General features: G+C 42.4%; 2 protein-coding genes across 3 annotated transcripts in view; one reads left to right on the forward strand and one right to left on the reverse strand.

Moving 5' to 3' along the window:
• Positions 1–1263: 1263 nt before the first annotated feature.
• On the reverse strand, positions 1264–9590 carry LOC135091938 (protein TRC8 homolog). Its single transcript, XM_063989990.1, has 3 exons — positions 9298–9590; positions 7079–7257; positions 1264–5247 (listed from the first exon to the last, which is right to left on the reverse strand). Exons 1-3 carry the CDS (start codon positions 9414–9416, stop codon positions 3209–3211), a joined length of 2337 nt encoding a protein of 778 aa, XP_063846060.1. The 5' UTR covers positions 9417–9590; the 3' UTR covers positions 1264–3208.
• Positions 9591–10852: 1262 nt separating this feature from the next.
• LOC135091941 (SH3 domain-binding glutamic acid-rich protein homolog) overlaps positions 10853–13469 on the forward strand; it is a 23817-nt gene continuing 21200 nt past the window's right edge. For both annotated transcript variants that reach the window (XM_063989996.1, XM_063989997.1), the window contains exon 1: positions 10853–11032. In XM_063989996.1, the coding sequence (XP_063846066.1) occupies positions 10871–11032 (162 nt within the window). In that variant the 5' untranslated portion in view covers positions 10853–10870. The remainder of the gene's footprint in view (positions 11033–13469) is intronic.

The raw sequence follows: 13469 nt of genomic DNA on the forward strand, positions 1-13469 counted from the left end.
CCCTGAGGAACACCACTGTTAATATATTTAGAAGAACAGTGGCCGTCTACTGCAGCAGCAATAAAATGGTCAGAAAGAAAATTTGAGATGAAGTTACAGAGAGAAGGATAGAAGTCATAGGAGGGTAGTTTGGAAATCAAAGCTTTGTGTCAGACTCTATCAAAAGCTTTTGATATATCTAAGACAACAGCAAAAGTTTCACCAAAATCTCTAAAAGAGGATGACCAAGACTCAGTAAGGAAAGCCAAAAGATCACCAGTAGAGCAGCCTTGACAGAACCCATACTGGTGATCAGATAGAAGGTTGTGAAGTGATAGATGTTTTAAGAATTTTCCTGTTGAGGATAGATTAAAAAACTTCAGATAGGCAGGAAATTAAAGTAATAAGACGGTAGTTTGAGGGATTAGAATGGTCATCCTTTTTAGGAACAGGCTGAATGTAGGCAAACTTCCAGCAAGAAGGAAAGGTAGATGTTGAAAGAGTTTTGACCTTGTATTCTGGGTCTCCTGAGGTCAAAACAGCAATATATCTGACCTTGAGTGACCTTGTGTACTGGGTTTTTGCTGAGGTCAACATATAAACTTCACCCAACATTCCTCACTAAATAACAAAATTTCATGCATCTTAGTTTTATGTGGTTTTCTTATTTTCTTATTTTTCCTTACTATTTTACTGACTTGGTAGTGAAAAATGACAAGAAGTTCAAGTGTTGGTGATGAAAATTGTAAGTGGTATTGATTTTCCTGTGTTTTTCTTTTTGCCATTTTATGATTTTGTTGGCCTTGCTGTTAGGGTTTAGATGATAAAGTGCAAACACTCACACAAACAAACAAAACAAGCAATCAACACTTACGAGGACACAGTAAGAAAAAAAAAAAGGCAAAGAAAAATTGATTAAATACACTTCTGACACTTGACTCAATCCTGTAAATATACAAAATCATGTAATGTGGAGAGAAAGGCTTGCTATTCTGGTCTTGCGTGTGTGTGTGTGTGTGTGTGTTGTCATGCAGGTGTGGAGGGGTAATAGTTCTGTCCTTCCTCTGTCTCTCTCTCTCTCAATCTTTTTGTGAGTTAGAAATTTCATTCAGTGTTATGTCTATGGTCTGTGTGACTGTCCCTTTCTAGCAGGAGCTGATGAGGCTTTGAGTGTGTGTGTGTGTGTGTGTGTGTGTGTGTGTGTGTGGTGCTTTGTCTGAGTGCAATTCCTGCCCTGCCTTAAATATAGAAAGACAGCAATCCGTGTTGAAATAATACATGATAGGAAGGGTATACTTTATTCTTACACTTCACTCTCAGCATTCATTTACCATCAGTTTAGTTTTGTACACGTGTCCTTAAATATTTCCTTCCTGTGAGTGGTGAGGCGGCAGGTGAAGGTCAAAGATGTATCATCCGAAACTGTCTCTGAGTCAAGTGAACATTGCACAGTACAACACTTCAGTCATTCTTGTCCTTTGCGTGAAACTTTTGAAACTTTTACTTGTCTTTCTTATATAATTTAGGATACAGGTTTTGAAAGTTTAAACTGTTGGAGAAGAGATTAGAGACATATATACAGCTTTACAAAGTTGACGTTTTTATAAAGAATGGAGCAAACCATACAGTTTCTGAAAGTTGAGATTGGTAGCCAGAAATGTGGAAAAGATATGCATACCTCTCTCTTCAAAGTCAACACTGTTGGAAGAAGGTTGAGAAAAGAATAGAAAAAAAACACATAGGAAATAAGTGAGTGTGATGTGATAATGTAAACAACTGAAGCACTTGAGGTAGTACACTGTGCAAAGATTCACGTAGTATATAAATGTACACACACGAATAAGTATCACTACTGTAACAATGCTCTTTTGAGTGTGTATCTTGGTATCTCCACAGCCTTGCCTTGCCATGTCTCAGCCCTGCCTGGCCAGTACATGCTAAGCCACACTGACTCCACACTTCCCTCACTCACTCACTCACTCGTACGCTTCCTAGTGACACTCTTCATTGCCTCCTGAGCATTCTTAACAAGGTACTATTAGGAAAACTCTAACCTGGTATGAAAAAAAAAAAGAAAAGAAAAAAAGATTGTTGACAGCATAGAAAAGTGATAATCCTCAGGTGAAAGGAAGCCTGACACACACACACACACACACACACACACACACACACACACACACACACACACACAGTCTTGCATCTTCATCACTTAGGCAGTACCAGGTTAGTGTTGCCAAAAGTGCACCTTGGCCATCGCTGCTTTCCAGAGTGGGATGTAGGAGTTGATGGTACAAAAGTTGTGCAAGCATCATTCACCACCCTGGCTGGCTGATCTTCTCAATCAGTAATGGTTTTATTACTACCATAGAAAAGTTGTAACTAACTGCAAGCCTAAGAATGTCATATATACATACAAATACTTAATACAAAGCTGGTATTAAGTAAACCTCTTTGTACAATTCAAAAGCCATACATATATTTATAACAATCATACAATAAAAACAGCCATAAAAAATAATTTTCTTCAGCAAGGAAATACTTCATTACAGCAAGTAATATTACAACGAGAGTTCCTTAATATTTACAAATAAAGGTTTAGTAGTAACCTTGTGAAAAATTAACTTTAAACTAATATGATCCTAAAATTATATCACATGTGTCAAATGAAAACCATTTTTTGGTATAAGGCAGGCAGGCTATGTCTGACTGTCTGACTGTCTGACAGTGTGAGCAGTGCTGCTGCTGCTGCTGCTGCTGCTGCTGCTACACCACCTTCAGTGTGTTGCAAACACACACACACACAAACACACACACACATGACAAGGCTCAAGCATACAGTACCAATCAACACAACATTATCCGCTGCTGCTGCATACACAGTATTTGGTGAACATGCAATGAATTGTGCCTATTTAGTACTAGACAAATGTCTCTCTCTCTCTATCTCTCTCTCTCTCTCTCTCTCTCTCTCTCTCTCTCTCTCTCTCTCTCTCTCTCTCGGTGGCAGACTTCACAGTCACCCCCCTGGAAAGGAGAGAGAGAGAGAGAGAGAGAGAGAGAGAGAGAGAGAGAGAGAGAGAGAGAGAGAGAGAGAGAGAGAGAGAGAGAGAGAGAGAGAGAGAGAGAGAGAGAGAGAGAGAGAGAGAGAGAGAGAGAGAGAGAGAGAGAGAGAGAGAGAGAGAGAGAGAGAGAGAGAGAGAGAGAGAGAGAGCCAGGAACTCCTCACTAACTACTGCTGACCTATGTCCTGGTCAATCATGTGACCTCTGCGCAGTCTGAGGTTGAACATCCTATTGTCGTGCTGTGCGTCACCGTCCAGCTCATCTTGGGAGGTAGGGGCCAGGGGGGGCAGTGGTGGAGGCTGCAGCACTGCCTCCCCAACCTCCTGGTCCACCACCACTTGTCGGCCAGCCATGTTCTCTCCCAGGATGAGGTCAATGTCCTGCTGACCCCACATTGGCAGGTTGACCTCCTCCCCCTGCTGGGGCTCGTCTGGGGCCTGTGCTGGCAGCCCATCGGCCACTATGTCCCACACCTCTTCCTCCTCCTCCTGGCCAGCCTGCTGCTGCTGCTGCTGCTGCTGCTGCTGCTGCTGCTGCTGCTGTTGCTGTTGGTGCTGCTGGTCCTCTGGCACCTCCACCTTGTAGAGTGTCTCGTGGCACAGTGGGCAGGAGTCCTGCACATACAGCCACTTGCGCAGGCAGACACTGTGGAAGTAATGGCTGCAGCGGGTGATGCGGGCACTGTGCAGCGCCTGAAAGCAGATGGCACACACGTCATCGTGCTGCTGCAGCTGCTCTGTTGATGCCTCAGGCAGTGAGTTGATCTTGTTGACGGCGGTGCGACGCTTCATGAACACTGTCCAGCCGTTGCGTGCCTCGCACCAGATGTTGAAGTATGCGTGGATACACATCATGAAGGCACGGATCGACCCGCCAGACTCGAACAGGTAGATCCATGCGCCATTGAAGAACAGCAGGATGCCAAACACAAACTCCACGCTGTTCCCAAAGGCGCGGATGTAGTACACATAGTCGTCCAGCCGCTCCCAGAAGGCGGCGCGATAGGCATCCACAAGGAATAACGCGTAGATCAGCACAGACACCAGCGTCTTGACCACTACCTGCACGGAGAAGGCGGAGACGGCCAGCAGCCAGGTGGACAGTGGGTAGCAGGACCACAGCAGGTAGAGTAAGGCAGCTGGCAGCAGCACCAGCAGGCAGCACACCAGCAGGGCCCGGGCGTGGCGGTACAGCGCAGGATTGCGGGAGGCACTGAGAGACATGAGCACCGGGTTCACCATGTTGTGAATGAAGTGCAGCATGGCAGTGAGCAGCAGGCAGAAGTTGCGGCACAGCCTGACGAAGCGCTTCTCGCCCTCCATGACAGTGAGACCGCTCTGTTCCGCCAGGATGAAGAACAGGATGGCACACACCGTGCCCATGCTGCGGTCGTCATCCTCTGATGTCAGCAGCACCATCTGGAAGGCTACACCCACGTAGTGGCTGGCGTAGGACACCACGCTGGTCATGCCTAGCAGTGCCACAGCCGTCTCACAGCCCTGCGTCATGACGGCCTTGAAGATGACATACAGTGCTGCCGCGTCCAGCTCCCACAGGGACTGCCGCTCCCCTCGGGCATGCATGAAGTCCCCGAGCAGCACAGCCACATGGTTGGAGGTGCGCACCAGCCAAAATGTGCGCAGCACATTGGGCACATTGAGCCGCACCCACTCGCTCTCCAGCAGCGAGTGCAAGCCGAACTCCCTCATTACAGTGCGGGCATACTGGTAGCCACCCGCCACTACCCGGCAGCCCCCTGCCGCCCTACAAGCCACCCCGTACTTAACGGTGGCCAGTGGCAGCAGTGCGGCGAACAGTGGCACGGTGGAGAGGATGGCCTCAGGGAGCGGCAGCAGCAGGGAGAAGCTTGGGCAGAGGAAGGAGAGGATGAGGAGGCGGTGCAGCAGTGGGTGTGTTGGCCCAGAGTGCAGCAGGGTGAACAGGTATCCCAAGCCACCCTGACACAGGTAATTGGCCCCTAGGGTGGTGATGGTGGTGCCGCTGCCCTGGATGGCTGTGGTGTTGAGGGAGAGCAGGCTGTACAGCAAGGGAGGACTGTCGCAGTGTGGGGGAGAGGCCAGGTATAGCAGGGTGGCCACGTTGAGCTGGTACCCCACAACCACCACCACCACACTGGCCACCACCAGGTACACCTGCACCAGCCGCTGAGAGCTCAGCAGGAACACCACTGTGGCTAGTAAGTACACTGTAAGGCAAGGCAATGCACTGTCAATAACAGCACCATAGCTGTAAGTCACTGCAAGGCAAGGCACCATCAGTAACACCACCATAGCTGCAAGTCACTGGAAGACAAGGCACCATCAGTAACACCACTAGTGCTGCAAGTCACTGCAAGGCAAGACAAGGCACTGTCAGTAACACCACCATTGCTGCAAGTCATGGCAAGGCAAGACAAGGCACTTTCAGTAACACCACCATTGCTACAAGTGACTGCAAGGCAAGAAAAGGCACTGTCAATAACCACACGCTAGGTTAAGTAAAGCAGTAGTAGTAACAGTAGTAATAGTTGTAGCAGCAGTAGTAATGGCAGATATAGAAGATAAATCTATTCTAATCTCTATCATCTCGCTCTTTCTCTCTCACCAGGACTGAAAGAGGAACAAAGAAACACAAGGGTTGGTGCAGGAAACCATCAGGCCTACATATGGCAGTCCCTGTATGAAACATGGCTGCCTATTTCATCTGCCATCCTATTCATAAATTTGTCTAATTTTTCCTTTAAAGCTCCCCAATGACTCAGCATTTACAACCTGATTACTGAGTCAATTACATTCATTTACCACTTTATTTGAGAATCAATTCCTTCATATCTCTTTCTTGAACCTTAATTTTTCAAGTTTAAACATATTACTTCTTGTTATCTCCTTGAGATAACTAAAGATTGTCTTCTCTGACTCTCTTACTCTCACTAGGAATGGAGGAAGAGGAGAAGGAAAAGGTGGAGGAGGAAATTAAAGCTTGATAACACACTGTATACCATAACTACCACCATCATTACTACTACTACTACTTTTTACTACTACTATTATCATTCCTTCTTTTAGAAATTTAATGAAATTATCCTCCATTTTCTTCTATAACTACTATTAATACTACCATATTGCTGCTACTACTACTACTACTATTAAAATTAATCATTCCTACATTTACTTAACTAAATCTCATTGCTGTCACCCCCTCCTCCTCCTCCTCCCACCACCACTACTACTACTACTACTACTGCCACCATAACAACCACAGTGACAATTTGTTGGGTTTTCATGGATGTTTCTCCCACTATTGCTACACAGAATCCTTGTCAAACTCTCACTTGAAAACTCCAATAACTTCCACTAGTGCTTGATGAACCACTGAAACACTTAGGAATATGATTAAATATATGACTAAATATACCTGAACTGCACATAGCAAGAACTGGCACTATGCAGCTATGAATTAAAAGTAAGTAACTAGTTTACCTGCATGCCATATTTGATGGCATACAAGACACACCTTAAAAAAAAAAAAAATGGCAAAGATTTACACCACCGTATTCTAGGCAAGGGTGCTGTATCATATTTTCCAACCACAATATGTAAGGAAATGTTGAAAATAAAAACGTGGCCTTATTCAGTGACACACCAACTGTTGTTGACATCTCGGCAGCTGGGCTGCGTTCCTCGCCTCGCCTCCATGACTAGGCCACTACCTCTGTTTTATTACTGCAGTCATGTAGGATATTTTCATTATTCTGATTGTTTGCTTTTTGTTCAGCTGTACCACTAGCTTACTTTAAACATTACATGCTTCAATACATAATTTTTTTTTTTTTTCCCTGAATATGCCCTGCTGAAATAGGGGTGCATCTCATACACTTGTGCATCTTGTATGCCATCAAATATGGCACTGCCTAACATAAACATGAGTATTCTGGTAAGTGCATGTGTGATAGTGGATGGTCTACCCTCGTGTATATTATCAATGCAGCACACTACAGAATTATATGAATCACAAGTAGAATCTGTAGCATGACTGACCTAATATAAACATGAGTATTTTGGCAAGTGTGAGAGCAATAGTGGAGAACATTGGGTACTCCTCAAGCTCCACTGTGGTGTCATTGTCAGCTGGCCAGTGCTTCAGTTCCTCGCTCTGTAGGTGTCCAAACCCTTCATCATTGAGAAATGGGTTTTCATCCACGAAAAAGCTTGAATATCTGCCAAAAAAAGAGAATGTCTTAGTATTCTATTTCTTATTTGTTTATTTATTTATCTTATTCTTCTTTTCTAGTGTAATATTATTTTTTACTGTTCAGAAACAAGTGGAGGAGACTCGTACATGGTGCCAACCTCTGACTCCAGTGAAATAGCCAAGGAAAAGAAGTTAAGTAACATTATTGGGTAGTAATTCACAATAATACTAAATAAATCATAATTATCTATAAATTGGAAAAAAAAAGGGAAAACCTACAGTAGAATAATTATTAGTCAGTGTTCTTATTTCATTCATATTATTGTGACACTGCATTCATCAGTCGGTCAGTCAGTTTCCATCTAACCTGATTCACTTATGCCATGAGTCACACAACACCAGCCAACTAGCTAGTCAGCCAGCCAGCCAGCACTACAGGCTGAGTAATTGTAAAATGAGTGAAAAAACATGAATTTAATTTTTTGTTCTTATATTTTTGTGGTTCTTGCTACAATTTTAAATTTTTTACACTGTTATCTGCTGCACTGGCACTGAGATTGGTTCATAGTGTGTGTGTGTGTGTGTGTGTGTGTGTGTGTGTGTGTGTGTGTGTGTGTGTGTGTGTGTGTGTGTGTGTGTGTGTGTGTAATTGAGGGTGTGGTATTGTAGACAACATCCTGTAACTTGTTTTTTCCTAGTTTATTGTGATCAGCAAGGGTTTTTCCATTAATATTTTTTCCTTTACAAATTCTCTCTCTCTCTCTCTCTCTCTCTCTCTCTCTCTACAACACCTAACTAACATATGTTTTCATCTGACTGTATTAAATCTTTGGTATTAACTACTCAGAAGATGAAAGCTTTACTACAAAATCCCAATTCTAGAAATAGTTATGCCCTGTCCACTTTGAAAGACTTGTAAACACCTCAGTTCATTACCATTTCATGCACAAACATACATATATACATTTACTAGCACAGCTTTCATATTCCTATAATTCATTTACAGACACTCTTTGTCATCCCGACCCACTGGAACCCTGTGGGAGAAACAAGACAAGATAACTTTAAAAAAACACAGATAAACTTCACAATTCATCACTAAGCATACACACACAAGCCAAACTAACCTAACCTCACACACAACTCATTCACAGGCACCCCTAGTCACGCAAACTCACAACGTCTCCGCCAGTTTTCCTCACCCCCCCCAGCTGCTAACTCTGTACAAGGGCCTTATCCATCCATGTATGGAGTATGCTTCACATGTCTGGGGAGGTTCCACTCATACTGCTCTTCTAGATAGGGTGGAATCAAAAGCTTTTCGTCTCATCAACTCCTCTCCTCTAACTGACTGTCTTCAGCCTCTCTCTCACCGCCGCAATGTTGCATATCTAGCTGTCTTCTACCGCTATTTTCATGCTAACTGCTCTTCTGATCTTGCTAACTGCATGCCTCCCCTCCTTCCATGGCCTCGCTGCACAAGACTTTCTTCTTTCTCTCACCGCTATTCTGTCCACCTCTCTAATGCAAGAGTTAACCAGTATTCTCAATCATTCATCCCTTTCTCTGGTAAACTCTGGAACTCCCTGCCTGCTTCTTTATTTCCACCTTCCTATGACTTGAATTCCTTCAAGAGGGAGGTTTCAAGACACTTATTCATCAATTTTTGACCACTGCTTTGACCCTTTTATGGGACTGGCATTTCAGTGGGCTTTTTTTTTTATTGAATTTTTGTTGCCCTTGGCCAGTGTCCTTCCTACATAAAAAAAAAAAAAAAAGATACACACATAAGCCAAACTAACTTAACCCCACAAGTAATTCATTCACAGGCACCCCTAGTCACTCAGACACACAAAAACTCTAAAGCACAACAGAAAGAGAGGCACAAAACACAGAAACTAATAAAAAAGAAGAAAAAATTAAACCATAATTTATCTCTGAAGATACACACACATGCTAGACTGACCTAATCCCAGACATAACTCATTCACAGGCACCCCTAGCCACAAAGACACACAGGGGCATCTGAGAAGGTCAGCCCACAGCACCGAAGCCCACAACTTACCTGGCGTGTATGTTGTTAGAGAACCCGAAGCAGCATTTTAATATTTCATCCATTACAAAGAGCGGCGGTACCCTGAGAGCCGTGTCCAATATGCTGAGGGCTTGTGCTGGGAGATTCATGGCTGGTGAAGTAATTAGGAGCCTTAGGGACCACCAGGGAAGGCCAGGGATAGGTCAGTAAGGTAAAGAAGGAGGTTGGGAGCAGGCCGCCTGATATTCCTTGTTTGTTTACACCTTGAAGTGATGACGTAACCGTGATGTCATAGCTCTCTAGTTCCTCTCAAGGTTTTATACGTGTCCAGGAAAATCTCTCTCTCTCTCTCTCTCTCTCTCTCTCTCTCTCTCTCTCTCTCTCTCTCTCTCTCTCTGTGAATGACTCTATGGGTGTTATTAGTTCGTTTGAGGAAGTCTAAGGTGCCTTTTCTGAAATGTTTTGATATTTCATGGCATGTTTTCATGTTTTTTTTCTTGATATGGCTTTATATAATTTATGTGCTCTTAGTGGATGTTTCCTCACTCTCTTTGATAACGAGTATATGGCTCTTGTTAATTGAGTCAATATGATATGTGTATTCTGTAACGCTTTGCTCTATGCGGTGTTTTCAAAGGCTACAATGGTGTCGCCCCACATAGATTTTCCTTATTGATATGGTGCTGAATTCTTCTTTGAATTGTTACTATATTAATGAAAAATACCCCTGAAAACCTCTATATCTTCCACCTGCGCCGTAAACTCAAATATTTCAGGATTTTCGTATTTCGACTTGAGGAGGCTTTAGTGGAAGTTGTTATGGTTTTTAAGGGTGTTTTCATGATTTCAGTGATATTTGACAAGGAACCCACATTATGAATGGAGAAAACATCCAAAAGTATTAATAAATTTTCTCACGTTCCTACGTTATTTAATATTTTTTTTCGTATTGTTCATTAACTTCATGACATATTGTAGTTATGGTATCAAAGGGAAAGTTATTAAGATTGTGTGCATTGCTTGAAGATATTACAAAATAGTAGATGTTTGGGGTATATTCTCTCTCTCTCTCTCTCTCTCTCTCTCTTGAACATGTGGTGACCTTTGCAGTGTCAAATCTCCTGAAAATAAATAATTGCTATAAGAGGACAAAATAGACAAGATATTATGACCGGTCAGCGAAAAACCCAGCCAAGCATTTATCCTTTTCTAAGACTTGAGAATGACTCGCCAAACATAAATAAATCCCTTTTTTTTCTGTCTTATTAACTCTCCTGGATGGCTGAGAATGAGGTTATGGGATAGATACATAATATAGAGTTTGCAGAAGTGCTATCCAGCTTCTGTATGAGTGTATGTATGAGTATTTGAGTGTACGTGAATCTGTTTGTCTGTACGATTACGCTTGCGCAGATTGCAATGAGAGTAGAAAAATGGATATTTTTTCTTAATTTTTACAATAATTACGTAGATTTAGAAAAAAAAAGAATGAGGTTAGATATATAGATGCATTTTTTAATAATTACATGAGTTACGGCTAAGAAAAATAAGCGAATAATATAATATTTTCCGTGTTAACAGAATCCTCCATGATGGTCTGCTAATGTTTATTTCTGGCAACCGAGGTGGCAAGGTGAAACTCAGTCTGCCAGTGGCGTCCGTGGTGAGGGGAGGTGTTTTGCGCCGCTCTCTGTGGTCCATTCCCCCACCCAGCACAAACATGGTGATCAAAGTGTACCTGTCCCTGATATCATGCAGTCAGGAGGTAAGAAGATGAATGAATACCTATATGTGTCCGTATTTGCTGTTTAATACACCTTGATAGTGTTGTGTTTCTCTAAGTGGAGGTGGTCACTTAAGTAGATTTCAGTCACTTTAGGGATGATTGGATAAGATTTCTCACTTACGTCTGCCTCCGGGGCTTCATCTTCTCCCTGCAGCTCCTCACAACATTCCTAACCATTCATTTATATCAGGTAATGTTTATCTTTAAATCTAACTTATTTAATATCTCACTTAATTTCCTTAATTTCCTCACAACTTTCCTAACCATTGATTTATATCAGGTGATGTTTATCTTTAAATCTAACTTATTTTATTTAGCATATCTAACTTAATTTCCCTCATTTGACTAACTGGTTTGATCTAAATCTATCCTGAATTTAATGTTATGTAGTGTTGTCTTGGTTTGTCTTGCCACTATGAAACGGCCACACACACACACACACACAGACACACACACAATGAGTGGAGATGGTCAGGCATAGATAGACAATAGGTAAATAAATAGATATTTCGATGCCAAACACACACACACACACACACACACACACACACACACTATAATAGTAATAGTGATAATAATAATAATGATAATAATAATAATAATGTTAATAATAATAATAGTAATAATAATAATAATAATAAGTTGTTTCACTCAGCCCCAGCACCTCACTTATTCATTTATCTCCTCGCCTGCAGCAAGGGATTGGCAGGCTGGCGGCATAGCTACACAGGTCATTTAGTCAAGCCTTGTCCTTGCTGCTAGCGTGGCTCTCTGACTTAAAAACTACTGCCAGGGTAGTGTGTGAAATGAGAAACGCCAGCATAGGGGCCAGTACACGTTAGATATTAAGAGAAAATGGATATGCGAATGAATAGCAACGTATATGTTTAAAAATACAGTTGCCAGGGAAATGTTTGGAGTTTTATCGTTAACATGGGGACATTGAGTCATTGGCTAAGCTGGACACTAGTATGGGGTCCGGACACGTTAGACATTGAAGAAAGAAAAATTGGGGGGGGGTGGAGAATCGAAAGGATATAGATTGCTTAAAAATGCTGCCAGGCAAAAGGAATTTTATCATTAGCATGAGGGCACTCTCTCTCTCTCTCTCTCTCTCTCTCTCTCTCTCTCTCTCTCTCTCTCTCTCTCTCTCTCTCTCTCTCTCTCTCTCTCTCTCTCTCTGCTTTTCTCATCTCCATCTCCTTCTCCACAAATTCTTTAGACAGGTTTCGTGGTCATTTCAATGCGTGGACAGTTCAACAACCTCTCACTCTCCTCCACCATCACCCCTTCCCCTCTCTCACTCCCATTTCTTCCTTCTCCTTCCTCCTCATCTCTCTCTGTTTCTTCCTCTCTTCTTTGTCTTCCTCTTCCTCTCCCTCACCCCCCTTTAGTCACTGGCCACAAGTGGGTGGGGGGGTGACCTAAACTCTTCCCCTCTTCCTCTCCCCTCCTCCTCATTCCCCTCACTGCCTTACGAGGGGGGAGGAGTGGGAGAGGCTTGGGTTAGTCATTAGCTTGGCAAAATAATGAGGGGAGAAGGTGAATGACCTGTGTATTATTATTATTATTATTATTATTATTATTATTATTATTATTATTATTATTATTATTACTACTACTACTACTACTACTACTACTACTACTACTACTACTACTACTACTACTGGTTTGATATTAACTGATTTTATTTTGGTGTATGTTAGAGAGAGAGAGAGAGAGAGAGAGAGAGAGAGAGAGAGAGAGAGAGAGAGAGAGAGAGAGAGAGAGAGATTTATCCAATTTTTTTTATTAAATGTTCAATAATAATTATAATAATAATAATAATTGCATTCTGCTCAGTGGTGTCTATTAAATCTTCTTAATATTTTTCCTTTCTTTTTCTTATTTCCATTAATTTATTCATTTTCATTCATTCATAATAGAAATATTTGGAAAATCTGTACGAGTATATACTTTTTTTTGTCATTAGTGTATGTGAATCATTATTGTACATAGTGTGTGTGTGTGTGTGTGTGTGTGTGTGTGTGTGTGTGTGTGTGTGTGTGTGTGTGTGTGTGTGTGTGCATATGGCGGCCACAACCTAAATTGCAACCCCAGTAACCGACTTTTGCACACACACACACACACACACACACACACACACACACACACGAGAGAGAGAGAGAGAGAGAGAGAGAGAGAGAGAGAGAGAGAGAGAGAGGGCCCAGTCAATCCACCTTCACCAGTCACACCAGTCACTCAGTGCATACACCAGTCACTGCATACATACACCGTGTGGGGAAAGTTTGCCAAAAGTCCTTTGCAAAATTACATACCTGGAAACAAAGGACAGACGTGACAGAACAGGATTTCCCTTGTATCATTTGCATCCTGTTTTCATGATTGTTATTTTTTCATTGCGTTGTGTTGAAGT

The sequence above is a fragment of the Scylla paramamosain genome, chromosome 39, assembly GCF_035594125.1.
Source record: "Scylla paramamosain isolate STU-SP2022 chromosome 39, ASM3559412v1, whole genome shotgun sequence".
Lineage (NCBI taxonomy): Eukaryota > Metazoa > Arthropoda > Malacostraca > Decapoda > Portunidae > Scylla > Scylla paramamosain.